Source organism: Galeopterus variegatus, unplaced genomic scaffold (assembly GCF_000696425.1).
Source record: "Galeopterus variegatus unplaced genomic scaffold, G_variegatus-3.0.2 Scaffold673, whole genome shotgun sequence".
Classification (NCBI taxonomy): Eukaryota; Metazoa; Chordata; class Mammalia; order Dermoptera; family Cynocephalidae; genus Galeopterus; species Galeopterus variegatus.
This window is the reverse complement of record NW_007726784.1, coordinates 284,464-305,605: the sequence shown is the minus strand read 5'-3', so window position 1 is coordinate 305,605 and position 21,142 is coordinate 284,464. Positions and strand designations below refer to the sequence as shown.

At 45.7% G+C, this 21,142-nt stretch overlaps 1 protein-coding gene across 2 annotated transcripts in view; it reads left to right on the top strand.

Annotated features, from left to right (window-relative positions):
* The window catches only part of MTMR4 (myotubularin related protein 4), a 24,743-nt gene extending 3,988 nt beyond the window's left edge, over positions 1-20,755 (top strand). The window contains exons 1-18 of one of the 2 annotated variants that reach the window (XM_008571264.1): positions 58-91; positions 1,459-1,548; positions 1,894-2,010; positions 2,575-2,657; positions 4,544-4,704; positions 4,823-4,919; positions 5,116-5,229; positions 6,389-6,585; positions 6,830-6,958; positions 7,488-7,599; positions 8,126-8,321; positions 8,558-8,743; positions 8,823-8,993; positions 9,145-9,299; positions 14,902-16,294; positions 17,655-17,765; positions 17,990-18,078; positions 18,461-20,755. In XM_008571264.1, the coding sequence (XP_008569486.1) occupies positions 77-91; positions 1,459-1,548; positions 1,894-2,010; positions 2,575-2,657; positions 4,544-4,704; positions 4,823-4,919; positions 5,116-5,229; positions 6,389-6,585; positions 6,830-6,958; positions 7,488-7,599; positions 8,126-8,321; positions 8,558-8,743; positions 8,823-8,993; positions 9,145-9,299; positions 14,902-16,294; positions 17,655-17,765; positions 17,990-18,078; positions 18,461-18,638 (3,594 nt within the window). In that variant the 5' untranslated portion in view covers positions 58-76 and the 3' untranslated portion in view covers positions 18,639-20,755. Of the gene's footprint in view, positions 1-57; positions 92-1,458; positions 1,549-1,893; positions 2,011-2,574; positions 2,658-4,543; positions 4,705-4,822; positions 4,920-5,115; positions 5,230-6,388; positions 6,586-6,829; positions 6,959-7,487; positions 7,600-8,125; positions 8,322-8,557; positions 8,744-8,822; positions 8,994-9,144; positions 9,300-14,901; positions 16,295-17,654; positions 17,766-17,989; positions 18,079-18,460 lie in introns of those variants that run through there. The other variant, XM_008571265.1, reaches the window with a different exon arrangement.
* The last annotated feature ends 387 nt before the right edge of the window (positions 20,756-21,142 follow it).

Here is a 21,142-nt window from a genome sequence, read left to right as displayed (position 1 = left end):
GCAGCGGCTCCGGGGACATGTGCGCTGGCCCACATCGCCTGCGACCATGAGCCTGACCGCCCGCGTCTCCTGCTCCATGCTTAGCTGCTTCGTAAGTGCCAGCCCTGCCTGCGGGGGCCAGGGGGCCCAACGCTTGCTGCACCCGCAGCCCCGCCCAGGGCTAGACCTTGAGATACTAAATTTTAGCCCATCCCCCTTTCCAAAGCCCCTGGCCAGACCCGAACGTTTGGGGGCAAGGGATGGGGATGGGGGGTGGGAGTTAACCCTTTTCCTTCTTGGACTTGCTTCAATCTTTGGTGCCGGGGATTGTCGACGGCCGGGGATAGAAATTCCGTAGCCCAACCTGGCCCCGCAGCCACTGCCCTTGACTGCAGATCTCCAGGCCCCGCCCTGCGGGGTACATCCCTTTACCTCCGCCTCTCCATCTTGGTCCCACCCGCTGCATCCTTCCTTGGGGATATGGGATATGGGTAGTGGTCTGTATGCGGTGTTAGGGGGCTGGTCAGGGGGCACAGGATGTCTGTGAGTTGTCTCCCAGACTCAAGTTCCTAACCCCCTTACACCACTCCATCCCTCACCAGACATGCCAGTCTTTTCTCCTTGATTGTCCCCCAGACAACCTCTCTTTTCTCCATCTTCCCTGTCTCTGCAGGGTTCCGTACCTCTGCATCATTTCCAGTCCTCCCCTCCTCCCCCTCTGGCTAATGCTCCTTCCCAGCTTCTCCCATCTGCCCTCTCAGATGTTCCCACACACCCCTCCCCCCATGGGTGTCTGCCAGGCCTCCTCTCTCTCCCCTGGCTGTCCTTGGGTCTTCTGGTTCCTCCCAGGTGCGTGGATCCCCTCTTTGCTCCTCTCTGGTGGTTGGGAGGGGAGTTACTTCTGCTTGCTGTGGGTATTCCTCAGGAATTCCCCTCAGATCAGCAGGCAGGTAGTGGGGGCTTGTCAGCAGTGTGGGCCTAACAGGAAGATAAGACCAGCCCCCCCCCGCCCCCCTTCCCCCGCTCTTTGTCTCCTTCACCCATCAGACTGAAGCTTCAGTGGCCACAGGTGCCTGGTTTTCTTCCTTTCTCTGTAACCAGCTGCCACACTTGGCTCCTTTTCCTCAGGACAGCACTTTCCCATTCCCACTCCTGTCATACTCTTACTTTCTTCTCAGTTTTCTCTCCTCCTCTATTTTTGACATTTTGGTTCTACAGGAGAGTCCTTCTATGAAGAGTGCAGATTCCCAGTTCCTCCTTGGCCTTCACTCTTCCCTGAAGCATAATAGGCTTGCATATCCCCTCCATTCTACACTTCCCTGTCTTCAACCAAGCCAGGTCTCTTTTTCCGCCTCTGGTGACCAGAGCCTTTAGAAGTGTGTGTAGAGTGTCTGTGGATTTATCAGTGGGTGAGGGGAGCAGACTGAGCCTGATGGGCCAAGTAGAGCCTGGTGACTTAGGGCTGTGGCCTTCCTACAGGGCGAGGAGGGGCCCCCCAGCCTGGAGTACATCCAAGCCAAGGATCTGTTCCCCCCCAAGGAACTAGTGAAGGAGGAAGAGAATCTTCAGGTAAGAAGGAGTTGGGGATCCAGGATGGGTGGGGCTCCCTGCCCAGTTGAAAAACATCCTCCCTCCCCCCAAAAATCTGCAAGGAGTCCTAGTACTGGAGCTCTGGCTTCCTGCTCCCTGGTCTCTGGGGCGGAGTGGGTCTGTCTTTATATGTGCTATGGAGCCTTTGGCCCCAGGGAAGGAGAGGCAGCTTTCCTGTACAACTGTTATCTGGTGCTGTTACTGTGAAGAGGACGTGCCTCTCCTGCCTCTGTCAAGCTTTTCCCATCCCACGGAGCAGGGGCTGTGGAGAAGGTGGAGGGGGTGACTCACTTCTGGACTGAAGGTCCTTCTGCCCCTTGTCAGGTACCCTTCACAGTGCTGCAGGGTGAGGGAGTGGAGTTCCTGGGCCGGGCAGCCGATGCCCTCATTGCCATCTCCAACTACCGGCTGCATATCAAGTTCAAGGATTCTGTCATCAACGTGAGTTCCTGTCTTACTCTCCCACACCCAAGCTAGAATCCCTGTAAGGTTCAAGGTGGGATTGTTCCAGTTCTTCCTAATCATGTCTCCAAAAAAAGTTGGGGTTCTCTTCTCTTTCTCACCGACCTCTTGTTTTTCTGCCACATTCTCCTAGCTATAGGTCTGTCTTTCTGTCTCTCTGGCTCATTCTCTCTTTCTCTCTTTCCCTTACTCTGTTGCTGGCCCTTCTGAGCTGCTGGAAGAGTGTAGGTTTTGGAGTTAAGCAAGCCTGGGCTCTTTTCCTGTACCGTCATTTACCAGCTGTGTGACTTTGGTCAAGCCGCCTGACTGAGGCTTGATTTTCTCCTTAATAATATGGGGTGAAAACACCTGCCATGCAGGGTTATTGTGATTAATTGGGATCACATATGTAGTGGAGCCAGCACAGTTACCAGGCACTTAAAGGGCCCTCAATAAATGGTGGTTTCCTTCCTTCTATTGATACATCAGCACAGGTGTTTGGGGCAGATGGGGAGTGGTGCTGAGAGTGGGGAGTCTGAACTTCAGTTTGCCCTTCTTCTAAAGGTCCCTCTTCGGATGATTGACAGTGTGGAGAGCCGTGATATGTTCCAGTTGCACATTGCCTGCAAGGACTCTAAAGTGGTGAGGTGAGAAGAAGGGGGACTCATTCAGGTCCCTTGACCCTAGTCTTGTTCAGACCACTCTGCTGAAGGGTTTCTCTGAAGCAAAAGAAGAAAGATACTGCCCACTTTACCCATTTGGAGGAAAAGGTGAAAACTCTGTTCTTGGTTGGGAGGTCAATTTTCTTTTTCTTCTTTTTTATCTTTCATTTAACATCAGAGTGGGAGGTCAATTTTCTGACCCATAGTATCTTGACCTGAAAAAATGGGGATAATTCTTAGCTCATGGAGTCATCATAAGGATTAAATGAGATAATGTGTGTAAAAGCACCTAGGATAGTATCTGGCATAGAGCACTCACATTATTGTTGGTTCATTTATTTATTCACTTAACATACATTTATTGAGTACCCTACTCTATGCCAGACTGTTTTAAGCACAGCAGGGGGCATAGCAGGGAACAATTGACAAAATTTTCTGCCCTCATGAAGCTTATAGTCCAATGGGGAGATAACAATAACAAATAATAAGTAAAATATGTTAAGTGATGGTAAGTGTGAAGGAAAAAAATAAAGCAGGGAAAAGGAATATGGAGTGCTATGGGGGGTGAGGGTTGTAGCTTTAAACAAAGTGATCAGAGAAGCCTGCACTGAAAAGGAGATATTTGAGTCAAGACCCAAAGAAAGTGACCCTGTGAATCTTTGGGGGAAGAAGGTGCCAGACAGAGGTAACAGCAGGTGCAGAGGCCCTGAGGAAGGTGCGTGCCTGTGCCTGCGTATTGGGAGAATGGCAAGGAGGCTCGTGTAGCTAGAATGGAGTGTGTGGGTGAGGGTAGTGTGATATAAGATCTGAGCGCAAAGGGGGGTATCAGACTGTCATAATGGCTGGCTTTTACTTTGAGGGAAATGAGAAACCATTGGAGGGTTTTGAGCAAGGGAGAGACGTGATCTGATTAATGTTTTATAGAGTCACTCAGGCTGCTGTATTAAGAACAGATGGAAGAGAATGGGGGCAAGAGCAAAGACAGGCTGGGAGGCTGGTTAGGAAGTCTGCAGTTCCCCAGGTGAGAGATCGTGGTTGCCTGTCTAGGGTGGTAGCAGTCAAAATGGTGAGAAGTGGTCAGATTCTGGGTGTATATTGAGGGAAGAGGTGACAGGATTTGATGACAGATTGGATATGAGAGAAAGAGGAACCTGGGATAACTCCAAGGATAATTAAAAGGATGCCTATTTTAGAGCCTACCATATGCTTAGGTCTGTAGGGGATAGAGGAGAATCCACATTGTCCTTCCCTTCAAGGAGGCTAAAGTCTGGTTGCTGAGGGAAGACTTAACATGTGGCAATATGGTATGGAAAAACTTATTGTTTAATACTCCAAGCACATTAAGAATCAAAAGAGGAAGGAGTCTGTGGAATGGAATAGGCTGGGAAGGCTTCAAGGAAGAGGTGGGACTGAAAGTGTCTTTGAAGTATCCATAGGATGTTGCTAGGCAGAGAGGAGACATCATCAAGCAAAAGAAGAAAAACAAGGTGATAGGAAAGATGTGCTCAGACCTTCCTGCCTGAGGCAGAAGGTTTGTGTTAGGGTGACTTGGGAGGTAACACTGGCCTGGTAGAGTAGGGACTAGGAGTGCAGACGTTCAGGACTAATGTTTAGCGTTTAGACATGAGAGACAAATATCTCAAACACAGGAGTTCTTGGGAAGAGACATTTCACAGAGATAACTTCTCTGGGGTGCTGGTCAGTGTCCCTGGTTTCCCCCCCCACCCCCCCCCGAGGGGCCTCATTGCCTTACCTCCTGCTTTGCAGCCTTCTTTCCTCACAGACTTCCTGTGGCTGTGTTTTTGACCCTTATGGCCCCATGGCACACCCGCCCCTTGTCTCACCCAGGCCTGTGACTTCTTGCCTGGCAGGTGCCACTTCTCCACTTTTAAGCAGTGCCAAGAGTGGCTTTCACGGCTAAGCCGGGCCACAGCAAGACCCGCCAAGCCTGAGGACCTCTTTGCCTTTGCCTACCACGCCTGGCGCCTGGGGCTGACCGAGGAGGATCAGCATACTCACCTGTGTCAGCCAGGTAAGGCCAGGCTGTTTTCTTTGGGAGGCTTCCTCCCATCCTTTGGTTCTCATGACCCTTCTCCACCCACGGACATTGGCGTGCTGGGCAGCTGACAGGCATGGGGGCTGTGTTTCAGGAGAGCACATACGATGTCGGCAGGAGGCGGAGCTCACAAGGATGGGCTTTGACCTGCAGAACGTCTGGAGAGTCTCGCATATCAACAGCAACTACAAGTGAGAGGGCAAGGGTGGGGGACCAAAACACCAAGCCAGACCCAAACCTCTACGTTTGGAAAAGCATGGTGGGCACGGCTCCTGGGTCTGTGAGGGGGGAGGGCTCCCAGCCCTTCTTCCCACAAAGCCATCTCCAGGGGTTGTCTTGTCAGATGTCTTAGACCCAGTTCGGTGACCCCATCTGATCTCTTCTCAGATTGTGCCCCAGTTACCCCCAGAAGCTGCTGGTTCCTGTGTGGATCACAGATAAAGAGCTGGAGAACGTGGCTTCCTTCCGCTCCTGGAAACGGATCCCTGTGGTTGTGTATAGGTGAGACAGTGGGGGACAGGACATAGGGAGGCTGTTTTTTATTCAATAAGGAAAAGTCAAAATCAGAGGTTTTAAGCAGCCTGATTGACTAGGACTTGACACCCTGTGGGGAAGTGACTGTGAAATAATTTAAAAACAAAAATAGCCTCAGTTTTTTCTCCTAAGAATGAGGCTTTTGGAGGAGTTTATTCACTTCCCTTTTTTTTGAGGATTTGTGTGTGTAAAATATTGCATTAGTTCAGGGGTTATCAAACTGGCCTGCAGACTAAATCCGGCCTATAGCCTGTTTTATATATACGGCCTGTGAACTACGAATGGTTTTTACATTTTTTTCTTTTTTTTTTTTTTTTAAAAGATGACCAGTAAGGGGATCTCAACCCTTGACTCGGTGTTGTCAGCACCACGCTCTCCCAGTGAGCTAACCGGCCATCCCTATATGGGATCTGAGCCCATGGCCTTGGTGTTATCAGCACCACACTCTCCCAAGTGAGCCACGGGCTGGCCCCAGTTTTTACATTTTTAAAGGGTGATTTTTTTTTTTTTTTGGTCCTTTTTGAGACCGGCCGCACCGCGCTCAGCCAGTGAGCGCTGTGAGCGCACCGGTCATCCCTATATAGGATCCGAACCCGCGGCGGGAGCGGTGCCACGCTCCCAGTGCTGTACCCTCCCGAGTGTGCCACGGGCTCAGCCCCTAAAGGATGATTTTAACAAAAACAAACATAAAGAATATATAACAGAGACTGATTGTGACACACAAAACCAAAAGTTTATCGTCTAGTTCTTTACTGAAAAAGTTTGATGACTCCTACACAAGGACACTGTAGCTAAAATAGAGTGAGACAGGTAGTAGCCATGAGCTTTGGGATTCTTCATGGTCTTGGCTCATGCCTTGTTCTCCTGCTGGGTGTCTACCTGGAGCAGGTGCTGTGCAGATTTGATGAGTCAAGGTCACCTTGGGAATACAGAACCCATTTGAGAAAATGTGTGTGGTAGTGCTTTGTAAAGTGTAAAGCCCTCTTGAGATGCTAAGGCTTTTGGTTGGTATTATCATGGCCTGGATGAGTTGGTAGCCCCTGTGGCTCTGGAGACATTGGTCTCTGTGGTTGGCCTCTGGAAGCTTCAAATGCCAAAGGCATTATGGATTCTTCTCTTTTATCAGACACCTGCGCAATGGGGCTGCCATTGCCCGCTGCAGCCAGCCAGAGATCAGCTGGTGGGGCTGGCGCAATGCTGATGATGAGTACCTGGTCACGTCCATTGCCAAAGCCTGTGCCCTGGACCCAGGGACAAGGGCCACTGGGGGCTCCCTCAGCACTGGGAATAGTGATCCCAGCGAGACATGTGACACTGACTTCGGTAAGCTGTGGGTGGTGCTGGTCCCCCAGGGAACAGGCCTTTTTCTTGGCCTTCTTGGCTTCCAGGGAGTCCCCAGTGAGAGGCTGGAAAGAAGATGACAACATGCAGGATGCCTGGGTCCCTGCCTTTTGGGAGGTTGTGGGTTGTGAGGAGTCTTTAGTTGCATGTTCCTCTCTTCTGAGAGGGAGTGCCACAGGGCCAGGGTGGCTGGCTGACCCAGGGTCTTCTCCCTGCTGTGTAATAGATTCCTCTCTGACTGCATGCTCTGGAGTAGAGAGCACAGCGGCTCCCCAGAAATTGCTGATCCTGGATGCGCGATCTTACACGGCGGCAGTGGCTAACCGGGCCAAGGGTGGAGGTTGTGAATGCGAAGGTATTACTGTTAGCCCAGTGTCTGCAGCCAGCCTGTGCTCTGTGTGGCTTTGGTGAAGAGGGTATTGGGGGCTACTTGTGTAGTGGCAAGAACCAAAGAAACCTGGCTTGGAATCAGGACTCAGCCACTTACTAGCTATAATTATGCTTAAGTTGTTTAATCCGTTCTAAGCTTTATTTTCTCATCTGTAAAATAGAGATGGTACATACTTTGCAAAGTTGTTGGGATGATTAGAGGTTGCATATATAAAATTATTGGCACAGAGCAGCTATTTATAAGAATTTATTATATATTATCATTCTTAGTAGTAGTACTACTGTGATCTGTCAGTAATATTATTACTACTAGTAGTATGTGGCTCCTGCATATCCAGAGATAAACTTGTGATTCAGATTTCGAAAGTATAGTTAGCTCCCATCCTGAAGTATTCTGCACTGCTAGGGAAGCTTTGTCAGCTAGGACCACTCTTATCCTGGACGCCTGTTTACAGGACATGCTTTTATGCTCCACTCTCCTATCATGTCTACAGAGTACTATCCCAACTGTGAGGTTGTGTTCATGGGAATGGCCAACATCCATGCCATCCGGAACAGCTTCCAGTACCTCCGGGCTGTGTGTAGCCAGATGCCGGATCCCAGCAAGTAGGTGTTCCCTGCTCAGATTCCATCATCCCTCCAGTCTTGTCCTTTACCAGTACTTCTTCTTCTTGGAAGATTAGATGGGGAGATGGAATGTATGGAGGTACAGGAGACCTGAAGGCCTGGGCAGAGTTGGGTGCATTGGGCTGTACTGTCCAAGTGGGTTGAACTTTCCAAGAATGCTTCTTCCACTTCTCAGCCAGCAATTTGGCACAGTCACAGGACATTGGGTTCCTTTTGTTTGGATCAGTTGTCCTACTCAACACAGAGAACTGGGGAAAGAAAGTGGCTTAATGTACACGTGATGCTTCCCAGTTCCTCTCTTGATCCTAAGAAGTTCTTATCTGCCTCATGTCCTGTCTTCTCTACCCTCCTGCTGGCTATCTCTTGGCAAAAGCCATGGATTGGACATTTTGGTTTCAGCCCTCACTGGGGCCTTTGTTGGGTGCAGCTGGCTGTGGGTGGTGGAGACTGTTGTAGCCTCAGAATCTTTACTGATAAACTTGATTTGATTTCTGCTTTTGTGTAGCTGGTTGTCGGCACTGGAGAGTACCAAATGGCTGCAGCATTTGTCGGTGATGCTAAAAGCAGCTGTGCTGGTGGCTAATACAGTAGACCGGGAAGGCCGGCCTGTGCTGGTACACTGCTCAGATGGCTGGGACCGCACACCACAGATTGTAGCCCTGGCCAAAATATTACTGGACCCATATTACAGGACGTTGGAGGTATTGAGAGGAGCAGGATGGGAAACAACAGATGGAATGTGGGAGGAGTAAGGTGTTGGGCCCTCTGGATCTGTCTTAGGGATCTTTCAGTAGAGGACATCGGTGGCTTTGAGTCCTCTTCAAGGTTCAGTCCTGTTCTTTGAAGCTGCCAGCTCCCTGCTTCAGGCAGTTCTCTGGGGAGTAGCACACTAGCCTTTCCAGAGAGGCTTTCCACTTGGACAGTTTCTTTTTTGCAGGGCTTCCAAGTGTTAGTGGAATCTGACTGGCTGGATTTTGGGCACAAGTTTGGAGATCGCTGTGGCCACCAGGAGAATGCAGAGGACCAAAATGAACAATGTCCTGTGTTCCTCCAGTGGCTTGATTCTGTTCATCAGTTGCTTAAGCAGTTCCCCTGCCTGTTTGAATTTAATGAAGCATTCCTGGTACGTCCTAAAGCCTGTGACCAGGGTTGGGGGGAATGTTCGCCTGAGGCCCCAGATGCAAACTGTCTCGGCCCTCTAGGTAAAACTGGTGCAGCATACATACTCCTGCCTCTATGGCACGTTCCTGGCCAACAACCCCTGTGAACGAGAGAAGCGCAACATCTACAAGCAGACCTGCTCTGTGTGGGCTCTCCTACGAGCAGGCAATAAGAACTTTCATAATTTCCTTTACACACCTGGCTCAGACATGGTAAGTCTGAGTCCTTTTCCTATAGGTGCTACCTGGAAACCTGTAGGGCAAAGAGCCCAAGTTAGTGGGGAGAATGTAGAGCCAAAGGCTTAGGGAAGGAAAAAAGACCAGGAACGTCTCACAGAACACTAGTATTGGGCTCCTTCCCTAGGTCCTGCATCCTGTTTGTCACGTCCGGGCCCTGCACCTCTGGACAGCCGTTTATCTGCCAGCATCATCTCCATGCACACTTGGAGAGGAAAACATGGATCTTTACCTTTCCCCGGTGGCCCAGAGCCAGGAGTTCTCTAGCCGTTCTCTGGACAGGTAAGCAAAGCCCTTCTTGCTCTTTTCTCTCTCCACTAGGAAAGCAGTAACTGCTTCCTATCTTGCCTAAATATTGTTCTTTCTTTTATGAGATTTTTAAAAGCAACTTCTTGAGTCAGTTGAAGGAGAAACTTGGCCCAAGACTCATAGTTAGCCTGGGGTGTACTCTGTGTGTTCTCAAGGTCCTCTCTTACGATAAGAATGGTTACCTTCATCCCTGGAGCTGCTATCACCCTGTGTAATATATCCAAGCAGGGGAGAGGAGCACGAAACAAAAAGGACTATTTCAGGAAGGTTTGGCCAGTATGGGGATCCAAACCCTTGACCTTGGTGTTATCAGCATCACATTCTAACCAAGTGAGCTAACTGGCCAGCCTCCTGTGGGCATGGTCCTGATTTTTGTTCACTAATACAAGGCATGGGGAGCTTGCTGTCTTAGTAGCAACCTTTGCTATATCCAGAATTAGTGTCCAGAAGCATCTAACTCAGGGAAATAGATTTCCAGCAGAGGAATGACCTTTATATTACTCCCCCAGAAAAAGGCCAGAATTTAAAGGGAGACATAAAATTAAAGTTATCTCCTGGTGGAATATTTGGGGGTAAGTGGGATGAGGGATGGTTAAATTATAAGGGTAATACGTGTTCTTTATTTAAAGAAAGAGTCAAACAATATAAAAGTAGAAAGTGAAAGTCCTCCCTCCTGATCCTTGTCCCCACAGGTGTTCACGGTTAACACTTTGGTGTGTCCTTCCAGACATTTATCTACACAGATATACCCACACTTTCACACTCTGATATAGAAACAGTTTTTAAAAACAAAATCAGAATTTTTCTTTTTTTTTTTCCTTTTTTGTCTTTTTTCATGACCGGTAACGGGATTGCAACCCTCAGTGTCGCGCCAGTACCGCGACCGGCAACGGGATCGCAACCCTTGGTGTCGCGCCCGCACCGCGCTCAGCCAGTGAGCGGACCGGTCTCTATATAGGATCCGAACCCTTGGCGGGAGTGCCGCCGTGCTCCCAAGTGCCGCACTCTACTGAGTGCGCCATCGGGCTGGCCCAAAATCAGAATTTTTTGCATCCTATTCTGCAAGTTGTTTTTTGCACTTTGTATTAAGTTGTCATTTCGTGACAGCACACATAAAGTTACTTTATTGTTTTTAGTGGCTGCATAGTAGACCAAAATTAGAGTGTATTGTAATTCATGTAATCTTTTTCCTATTGGTCATTTAGGTGATTTCAATTTTTTTTTTTATCATTACAGGGAGGGCTTTAGTGAACATCCTTATATGTTTATCTTTTTTTTTTAACTTATGGTATAATACACATTAAATTTACCATCTAAACCCTTTTTTTTTTTGGCAGCTGGCCAGTACGGGGATCTAAACCTCGACCTTGGTGTTCTAACACCGAGCTCTAACCTACTAAGGTAACTGGCCAGCCCTAAACCATTTTTTTTTTTTGTCTTTTTTGTGACCGGTAAGGGAATCGCAACCCTTGGTGTGGTGTCGCCCACACCGCGCTCAGCCAGTGAGCGCACCGGCCATCCCTATATAGGATCCGAACCCGCTGCGCTCCCAGCGCCGCACTCTCCTGAGTGCGCCACAGGGTTGGCCCCCTAAACCATTTTTAAATGTACAATTAAGTGGTATTACCTTATATGTATATTTTTGTATTTGTGCTGGTATTTCTGCCAGATAAATTCCTAGATAGAAAAATGCTGTGTTCAAAAGATATATTTCAAATTTTGGTATTTTTTGTTGGCTGAAGGTTTTTAAAGTTAAAATGTAATTTAAGGGCCGGCCCGGTGGCGCACTGCTACAGTGCGCCGCTTGGGAAGCGCGGCAGCACTCCCACCGAGGGTTCGGATCCCACATACAGACCGGCCGCTCACTGGCTGAGCGAGGTGTGGGGGCAACACCGAGGGTTGCGATCCCGTTGCCGGTCCCGGTCCGGTACGGGCGCGACACTGAGGGTTGCGATCCGTTGCCGGTCACGAAAAAAGACAAAAAAGGAAAAAAAAATGTAACTTACATTATTAGTTAACTTATAAAGGGAAACAAAAAACCCAGCATTGTAAATTATTGACTTTTGAGTCTTTTGAGCTGATTCCATTATCACGGGACCATCGATGGGCTTCAGGAATTCTGTGATTTTTCTCCTTTCCCAAACTATGCAGAACTTGGGCGTTGGTTCATAAGTGTACTTTTCCTAACTTCAACAAATTCTTAATAAGATCTGTGACCCATTTAATAGTCATTGCCTTAAATCAGTATCTAATTTATTAATTCAATAAATGTTTCTTTGATACCTGCAAGTTGTCTACTACTGTACTAGGTTCTGTGGGCTGTATCAAAAAAATAGAAGATATTGGTCTGACTTTGAATATGCTTGTAAGCTGTAAGAGAAGACACAGAACAACTAGAGGACAATTCTAAGTCAGCATCTAAGCAAATAAGAAAGTGTGTAGTTCAAAGCTGTTAGAGAAATGAGATGTTTTTTAAAAGGGTTATTTGGTGGCTCTTTTACTCAAGAAATTTTCATGAAGGACCAGGCAGGAATCATGGCTTTTTTGTGTCCCAGGCTCAGGGCCTGGCACATGATAGGAACTTAAGTGGACAAACAAATGAATGGAATAAAAGGAGTTGTGAGCTTGGCAACAAGGTCAGTGAAGAGGGGATCCAAGGATACTTGAGAAATAGCTTAAAAAAAAAGATGAAGCTCTCTGGAGATGGCAGGGGTTGAGAAAGGGCTATTTTGAGGAATAGAAAGAAATATAGGACAGGTCATTGAGGGCTTTAAACAGTACAGTGAAGTTTATTTCAACTTAGTTGTAAATAGTAAGTCATTGTAGGAAGTCATTGTGACTTGCTGACAGTGGGATTTTTGGAGAACTACTCAGTGAGTTGGGTAGTTGGAGGCATAGAGACCAGCCAGCACTGTTATAGTAATTCAGAAATGAGGGGAAGAGTCCCTGGAAAAGAGAAAGGATTAAATTCAGAAACCCTGTAGAGAAGTCATTAGCAGCTATGGAATTGATTAAAAGTTGGAGGGTACAAGTGAATAGTGAAGAGGACCCAAAGTCTCTTCAAAGTCAAAAAGAGGTCCCAAGTCTCTGAGTGTAGAAACTGGGAGAATATTAGCACCACCAGTAGAGAAAAAAAAAGAAAAGTTGAGAAGACAAGCCATTTTGAGGAGAAAGAGGAGATACAGGGAGGTTGGGATTGAAACATTAGTTGGCAGCAAAGACGAGGAGTGTTGTAGGTAGCTCAGGATGGAGAGTTGGATTTAGAGGAATAAACGGTATAAAGATTTTGAAGGAAACGGTTTCTGTAACAACTGATTTTATCTTTGGTTCTACCTTTCCCTAGGTAAAATATGTCTTGCTTTCTTTCCTCTTTTTCCACTAAAGTCTAACACATTCTTCTATGTCCAGCTCAAATCCTACCCTCTCTGTGTAGCCTTCTCTGACCACCCTAGCTGAATGAGCTCCCTCCTTGTTCTAAACTCCTCAGGCATTATTGTCTATACGAGCATTATTATTATTTTGGCAGTGGTGGGCTGACCAGTACAGGGATATACAGCATTGTTGATTAAACCTTTGGTGTACATAGGAATCAGCTGTGGAGGATTGCAGACTGTTGCTATTTGAATCCGGTTGAAGAGTGCATGGGAATTATTTATACTCTTTTCTTTTGTTTATTCGAAAGTTTCTTTTAAGATTTCAGTCTTTTGAAATTTATTGAGACTGATTTTATGGCCCAGCATATACTCCGTGAAACTTGGTGAATGTTTTGCATGTGCTTTAGCCAGTTTGGACGGCACAAAATACCGTAGATTTGGTGGATTAAACAACAAACATTTATTTCTCACAGTTCTGGAGGCAGAAGTCTAAGATCAGGGTGCCTGCATGATCTTGGTGAGGGCCTTCTTCTGGGTTTTGTTCTCACATGGTGTATGCATGCAGAGAGATCAAATTTCTCCTCCTTTTTTTTTTTTTTTTTTTTTGGTAGCTGGCTGGTATAGGAATTCGAACCCTTGGCCTTGGTGTTATAACATCATGCTCTAACCAACTGAGCTAACTGGCCAGTTCCGCTGTAGTACTTTTTAAAAAAAATACAGATGCCCACACCTTACTTTCTTGGTCATTCCCGTTTAATAGGTCTTAGATGGTCCCTGGTTGTCTATGTAATAGGAGATCCACAGAGGCTTCTGATGTACACTAAATATTGAACCCCACAGGTCTATTCCATTCAATTGGCACCTAGCAGTGGAAACTTGATGTTGTTAGGTTTTAAAGCTCATTTATTTATTTCTCAAATCATTTGCATGGTACTTTGCAGGTACTGAGGATTCAAATAAGAAACAGTCCTGCCATCAATGCACTTCAGTAGAGGGAGATAAAAAAGTAAAGAGTAAGTGCAGTGTTGTGTTATAGGAAGCACTGAACAATGTGCTTTCATGTGGATTATTCTGTTTAATCCTCATGATGGTTTTAAGAGGTAGGTACTTTAACCTTTCTTCCATAGATGAGGAACTGAGGCTGAGAGAAGTTAAGGTCACACAGCTAAAAAGTTGCCAAGCTGGGATTTGAGCCCTGCCTATGGGACTCCAGAGACTATTCATGACCACTGCTGTTGCCTTCCTGGAATTGCATACCATAAAAAAAAAAATCAAAATTGATCACAAAAGTAAAATCAAACCTAAAAATATTTTTTAAACATTTATTATAATAAAGTTTAACAAATGAAGTAGTTAAAATAAGCTATATTGTAATCCTAGGGGATTTTTACATATGGGCTGAACGGACTGAGGCATCTAAATACAGGAGGCCAGTGAAGTCTCCACTGTTTCCTGGTGAATTTTCCTGAAGCTTTTATTGTTCTAAAGACTTTCAACTGCATTAAAATCCAGGGTGGCCTATTCATGAAAATGTCCTTTACCCATTTTGGTGTATACGAATGCCTCTAGAACTGAGGGAAGTTTCTATGGGGCTTTGGTAGTCAGAAGGGCACAAAGCTGCTAAGTGGTTGTAAAAAGCTATGTTGAGAAGTTGTGAGTGTAGTCTTAATAAGTTTGTGGTTGGTTGCCTATATTTGGAATGCTCACAGCATCTCTACAAGGTATGATTTATTATCATTTCATAGAGAAGGAAACCAAGAATCTGAGGGGTTAAATAACTTACTTGTAGCCATATAGCTAACCAGTGTCAGAACCAATGTTGTCTAGCTTCAAAATGTATCTTCTTTCTGTCTCACTGTGATAGAGGCAGTGGGATATCAGGTTTGAGGCCCGGCTGGATTAGTAGATTTAGAAGGCATTAGCCTTCTAATTAGAAACCATGGGAGTGGTTCAGATTGCTCAGCGAGATTGTGTAGGTTGAGTACTGACAAAAACTGAAGACAGATCCTGGGTTCTTGAGAATGAGGTCCATGTCTTTCACTTTTTGCAGAACAGACTCTCAGTGAACATTGGTTATTTGTAATCTTAAATGTCATTATTTTTTGTGAACTCTGGCTTTGATAGTGCTCTGATGACCTGATTCTATATCTTGGATGTGGCTCCCATTTCCTGACCTGAAAGTGTTGTATTTATCATTTCAGATTACCTAAAACCAGATCTATGGATGATCTTCTTTCTACCTGTGATACAAGCAGCCCCCTGACTCGCACATCCAGTGACCCTAACCTGAATAACCACTGTCAGGAGGTCAGAGGAGGCCTGGAGCCCTGGCACAGCAGTCCTGAGGGATCAGAGACAACCTTTGTAGAAGCTGGGGTAGGAGGTCCTCAGCAGACTATAGGAGAAATGGGACCTCCTCCTGCTCTGCCCATCAGCCAGAAAGACTACTTGAGCAATAAACCTTTTAAGAGTCACAAAAGCTGTTCTCTAAGTTATAAATTGCTTAATACCACAGTGCCCCGGGAAATGAAGAGCAACACCTCTGATCCTGAGATTAAAGTCCTAGAAGAGACTAAGGCACCAGCTTCAGACCCTCCTGCCCAGGACGTGTTGGGTAGAACTTTAGGTGGTGCAGGGGAGCCACCTGAACATTGTTCTGAAATGGAAGCTGTCACTGCACTCTCTAAGGTCATTTCCAACAAGAGTGATGGAATTTGTGATTTTCCTGAGTCTTCCCAGGACTTCGTAAAAGTTACTCCCCAACAGGCCCAGCTAGACTTTGTGCTGGGTGTGCCCTCCAGATGTGTTCTAGGTCACAGTCTGGGCACCCTTTGCAACCCACCGAGTGCTGCCTGCCAGACTCCTCTAGATGCAAGTGCTGACTTCCTCATCAAAGATCCCCCACGGCCTGTGACAAGTCTCTCCCACCAGGACCAGCCCAGTTCAGTACCAGATCTGATCCATGGGGAGGAAGATGCTGGCAAAAGAGGAAGTAATAGGAATGGGCAGTTATTGGAAAACCCTCGCTTTGGGAAAATGCCATTGGAATTGGCTCGAAAGCCAGTATTGCAGAGCCAGATCAGTGAATTCTCTTTTCTAGGGTCCAACTGGGACAGCTTTCAAGGGATGGTGACTTCATTCCCAAGTGGGGAGACCACCCCTCGGCGGCTGCTTTCCTATGGCTGTTGTAGCAAAAGGTCAAGCAGTAAGCAGATGCAGGCAATGGGGCCATGCTTTGGGGGCCAGAGAGAAGGTGTGAAGTCTCCTGTCTGTTCTAGTCATTCCAATGGACACTGTACTGGCCCACGAGGAAAAAACAACCGAATGTGGTTGTCTGGTCACCCAAAGCAAGTCTCCAGCACAAAGCCTGTTCCACTGAGCTGTCCTTCTCCAGTGCCTCCTCTCTATCTGGATGATGATGGACTCCCCTTTCCCACGGATGTGATCCAGCATAGGTTACGGCAAATTGAAGCAGGGTACAAGCAAGAGGTGGAGCAGCTACGTCGACAGGTGCGTGAGCTTCAGATGAGGCTGGATATCCGTCACTGCTGTGCCCCTCCAGCAGAGCCCCCCATGGACTATGAGGATGATTTTGTAAGTATTCACCAACTGCCATCTATTCAACATTTGCTCATGGTACTTGCTGTGTGCTGCTGAGTTAGGTGCTTGTGCCATAGGATGAAAGACAGGTAAACAATTAGAATGATGTTCTTAAGTGTTATGATTGAAGGAGGAATCAGTTGTTAGGGGGCCGTAGTGGAGTGAAAGGTCAAGGAAGGCTTTCCTGAGAAGATAATGCTTGAGCTGAATGCTGAAGAATGTGTGATATTAGCTTGGTAGATAGTGAAAAGGAAACACCATTTGCAGAAGCATGAGGGCAATAGATACCCCAATAGTATGGCTTACACAAAGGGGTGGGCTGTGTGTGGGTGTATGTGTACCTGCAGGCATACACATTTGTGCTGGGACTGTGAGGGAGAGTTGGGTAGTGTGGTGGGAAAAGTAGACAGGGATTGATTGGGTTAGCTTGTGTGCCCTTCTTGTTTTGATTTTACTACCATCAAGGCAATAAAATTTTAGGCCAGCGAGTAATCTGATCAGATTTGTATTTAAAAAAAAACTGTTCTAGCAACAGTGTAGAATTTTGATGAGGCAGTTGAGATTCAGATTGGGAGGCTGGTTAGGACACTTTGGAATAATCCAGCTGAGAGATGATAAGGACCATCTAGGCTTTGCTGTGTTGGGCAGCCTCAGGTTCTGGCAATACAGCCCTGGGAGATCTTCGAGGAGCCAGCTTCTTCATAATACCTTGCTATCTACACAGATACTTCCCTTCCTTCTGTTAAGGCACTCCCACTTGCCTGCTGCCCACTTCTCTGCTGGTGGAGTGGACAGGGCTAAAAACTTCTTACCATTCAGGGTGATGCTTTGAACAGGAGTCAGCAAGCTTTTTTTGTAAAGGGCTGGATAATAAATATTTTAGGTTTTGTGGGCCATGTAGTCTATGTCACAGCTACTCAGCACTGCTGTTGTAACACAAAAGCAGCCACAGACAGTATGTAAATGAATGCAGCTGTGTTCCAACAAAACTTGATTTACAAAAATAGGCAGTGGGCTGGATTTGGTCTGTGGGCCATAGTTTGCCAACCCTTGGTTTAGAACGTAATGAGAGAGGATCTTTCTGTACTGTGGTATAGCATATTGATTAAGAGCATGGGTTTGAAGCCAGAATATTAGGTTCAAATCCCAGCTTTACTACTTATCACCTCTTAACTTTCTCTGTGGCTTAATTTCTTTATTTGTAAAGTGAGGATAATAGTATGCATCATAAGACTGTTGTGGGGAATTAAATAAGTTCATGCATGTAATGCTCTTAGAACAGTGCCCGACACATAGTAAACAATAAGTGTTAGCAATGATGAAGATGATGTTGATGTCTTTTCCTTTCCTTCAGACATGTTTGAAGGAGTCAGATGACAGTGATACAGAGGATTTTGGCTCTGATCACAGTGAAGACTGCCTTTCAGAAGCAAGCTGGGAACCTGTTGATAAGAAAGAAACAGAGGTATGTCCAGGCCAGAATGTGCTGGGTACTTGTGCAAGCGAGTAAGTTTCATATTTCTCAGAGATAACTGAGCTCTTCCCCAGTTGAGTGTTGTCTTTATAGGCAAGTAGTGGGTGTTATAAAGATCAGCCTTGTCATTTCTCCTGCGATGCTTTCCTTGTTGCAATGTTGCTTTTCCACTCCATTGACAAGGACCTGGAGTTTTTCTTTGTGTCTTCTCTTAGGTGACTCGCTGGGTTCCAGACCATATGGCATCACACTGCTATAACTGTGACTGTGAATTCTGGTTGGCCAAACGAAGACACCATTGCAGGTAAGATATTTTGTATGACTCAATATGACTCATAAAGCAGTGCAGTACATATGAATTAACTGAATTAATCTGAAAATGGAGATGTCTTTATGGGAACTATTTTTGTTTGCTCCCAACTTTTCTCTTCATTTACTTATGGAAAGCCTTTTAGACTATCATTCATTCTCAGTATATTGGCATTTCTTTTTTTTTTTTTTTGTCCTTTTTGAGACTGGCCACACTGCGCTCAGCCAGTGAGCACACGGGCCATCCCTATATAGGATATGAACCCGCAGCGGGAGCGCTGCTGCGTTCCCAGCGCCGCACCCTCCCGAGTGCGCCATGGGCTCGGCCCAGTATATTGGCATTTCTGATGAACTCTTCCCTCTTTGTGCTTTGGCAGAAATTGTGGGAATGTATTCTGTGCTGGATGCTGTCACCTGAAGCTGCCCATTCCTGATCAACAACTCTATGACCCAGTTCTCGTCTGTAACTCATGTTATGAACACATTCAAGTATCTCGTGCCAGGGAACTCATGAGCCAACATCTGAAGAAACCCATTGCTACAGCTTCCAGTTGAATGCCAGAGGAGATGACTTGTCCAATTTTAGCAGGTTTGAAGGGAGGATCTGCTTCAGGTGTAGTTTGGAAGGTTCCTTGGTGTGGCTAATGAAATCAGAGAGCTCAAAGATACTGTCTTGAGAAATCCTCCTTGGTACCATGAGACTGGAACAGAGGAATTCCAATTAGGCAGGAGGTTCTCTACTGGTGAGACCCTAACTTTGGGGTAATGGTCCTGATTCAGACCCAGGGTCTATAAGCTTACTGTTGAGTTAGTGACTCCAGCTTCTTTCTCCTGGGGGTCACAAGATGATTTCATAGATACTGCCTGGTTCAAAGTGCCCCAAACAGCAATAGAAAGGCATATGTGTAACCAAACTCCAAATGATAACCAGACCCATCTCTCCTCCATTGAAAAAAGCAGATTATAGTATAAAAGGTAGGAATTCCTATCCTATTTGAGATGAACTATATCCTGTACCTCTGTGCTCTGTGTCTGTGCATGAAGGCTCAGTCTTTAGAGGCACTCTCTCTAGTTGCATTAGTACTGTCTTTCTGTGGGGTTTGGTTTAAAGACTGGTTCAGCAAGTGGAGGTTTTGGTGTATTTTTCACTTGGCTCATTGGCTAGCATCAGTGAGTATTCAGTTTAAGGGGACAATTTTAGGGAGTGAGACATTTTGGGGAGCTGAGGAAAACTCTGCTGATGTGAAGTCCTGGCTGAAATCAGTTGTTCTGATCTGCGAAGGTAGTCATCTCTGTTACACATTGGCAGCTCTTGAAGTATGCATTGCAAAGAATGAGAAGGGAAAAGGAAAAATTATCCTTGTGAACTATCTGCTGATTGTGCCCTACCCTTTGCGCCTGACTTTTCCTAGTTGTCCTGGTGCTAACACAGGAACTACACCTTAATCCTGTCCTGGCATGAAAATAAAACAAAGGTTTTTGTTGGTGTTGTTCCATTGCCCACTTCCCCCATGTTGTCTTTCCCTTGGCTGCTGCCTCCTCTGGGTCACACTGCTTCTTATCCTGAACACTTGACACCTTGAGGGTAGAATTTAGCATTTGGTTTTTACCTCCTAGAATATGCTGTTTGGTATGTGAGGGTTTCAGTACAAATGCTGCTGTCTATTTCTGTGCACTTAACAATGGAACCCAAACAGAAGAGAATAGAGCCTTGATACCAAAATTGGGAGAGGAAATGTGTCCATTTGGACCAAATGTTGTTATTATTATTTTGGTTTCGATTTTGTTTTATCATCTTAATATGTACCAGTGGCACTTAACCAAAAGATACCGTGATATAGCCATGTATTGTGGTTGGGACAGATACAGTCTTCTTGGCCTATAATGAAACCATTAGGACTTCCTTTATACATTCTCTTTAATTTGTTGGTGTATAAAAGGTAAATAACATTTAGGCTTAACTTGTTTTAAAACTATGGTAGTCATCTTTCTCACTGCTACTTTCATGTTGCTTTCTAGAAAAAAAAATTTTTTTTCATTCCAAAATAACTAGGATCTGCATTTAGAACAAGAATTGTTATTTGTCCTGACCTTTTCTTCAGTCCTACAGAGAAGCATCTGTGCTGCTTTTATACTTGCCATGGATGTAACCTAAAAAGTTTTGGTGTATTTAGGTCAGCCTAGCAGAACCTTTTTTTCATTTAAATGGAGTTGAATAATGGAGATTTTGTATCTGGGAAATTCCTGAGATCACTGAAAAAGTAACAAACTATTCCTTGTCTCTGATACGTAAAATTCTTTTAAGCATTTTCTCAATCATTAAAATTTACTGCCAGTTGTGGGTGGCTTTTTAAGTAACTTGACTTTCATTGCACTTCACTATGCCTGTTTTCAGGGGGAGTAAGATTGGTAACATTTGGGGAGACTGTATCTGTCTACTTTGTGTGGCTGTTTTGAGGGACTGTCCCATCAGTGAACAAACTGCATGGCCTTGGAGAGAGACTCTGGGCTCTCGGCTCAGATGTATTCATCAAATACTCCTTTCAGAGCTCTTGTGGGTGTAAGTGACATGATGTGGCCAAAAATCCAAACTGTGCAGTTGCGTTGTGACAAACATGCAATGTGCTGTAAAAATTCAATACAGTTTAAATAAAATCTCTATATTAGTGCTGCTTTGTTGGGTCTTTTTATTCATTTTAATTTCTAAGAAAACTTTATACTTATTTTTCCTTTGACCATGAAAAATGACTAAAACATTGTACCACTTCTTAACAACTTCCATTTTTTAAATGGACCCGTTTTTATCAGCACAGCTCCTGTTATATTCTTATTGGTTGCATAGGGATTTATTCTTATGGAGTTTATAGAATTCTATCCCATCTTGGATGAGGTTTATTTCTCTTCAGTGGCTAATATGTCACCAGCTGGTTGAGCCACCACTCAGGATTGTATTTATATTCTCGTGATTCCCTCCTTCCAGACACCTCCGTTCTCATTCCAACCTTGAGTAGATTGTCCTGAGTGAAATACTGGCTTAAAAGAGTCTATTTAAAACGATA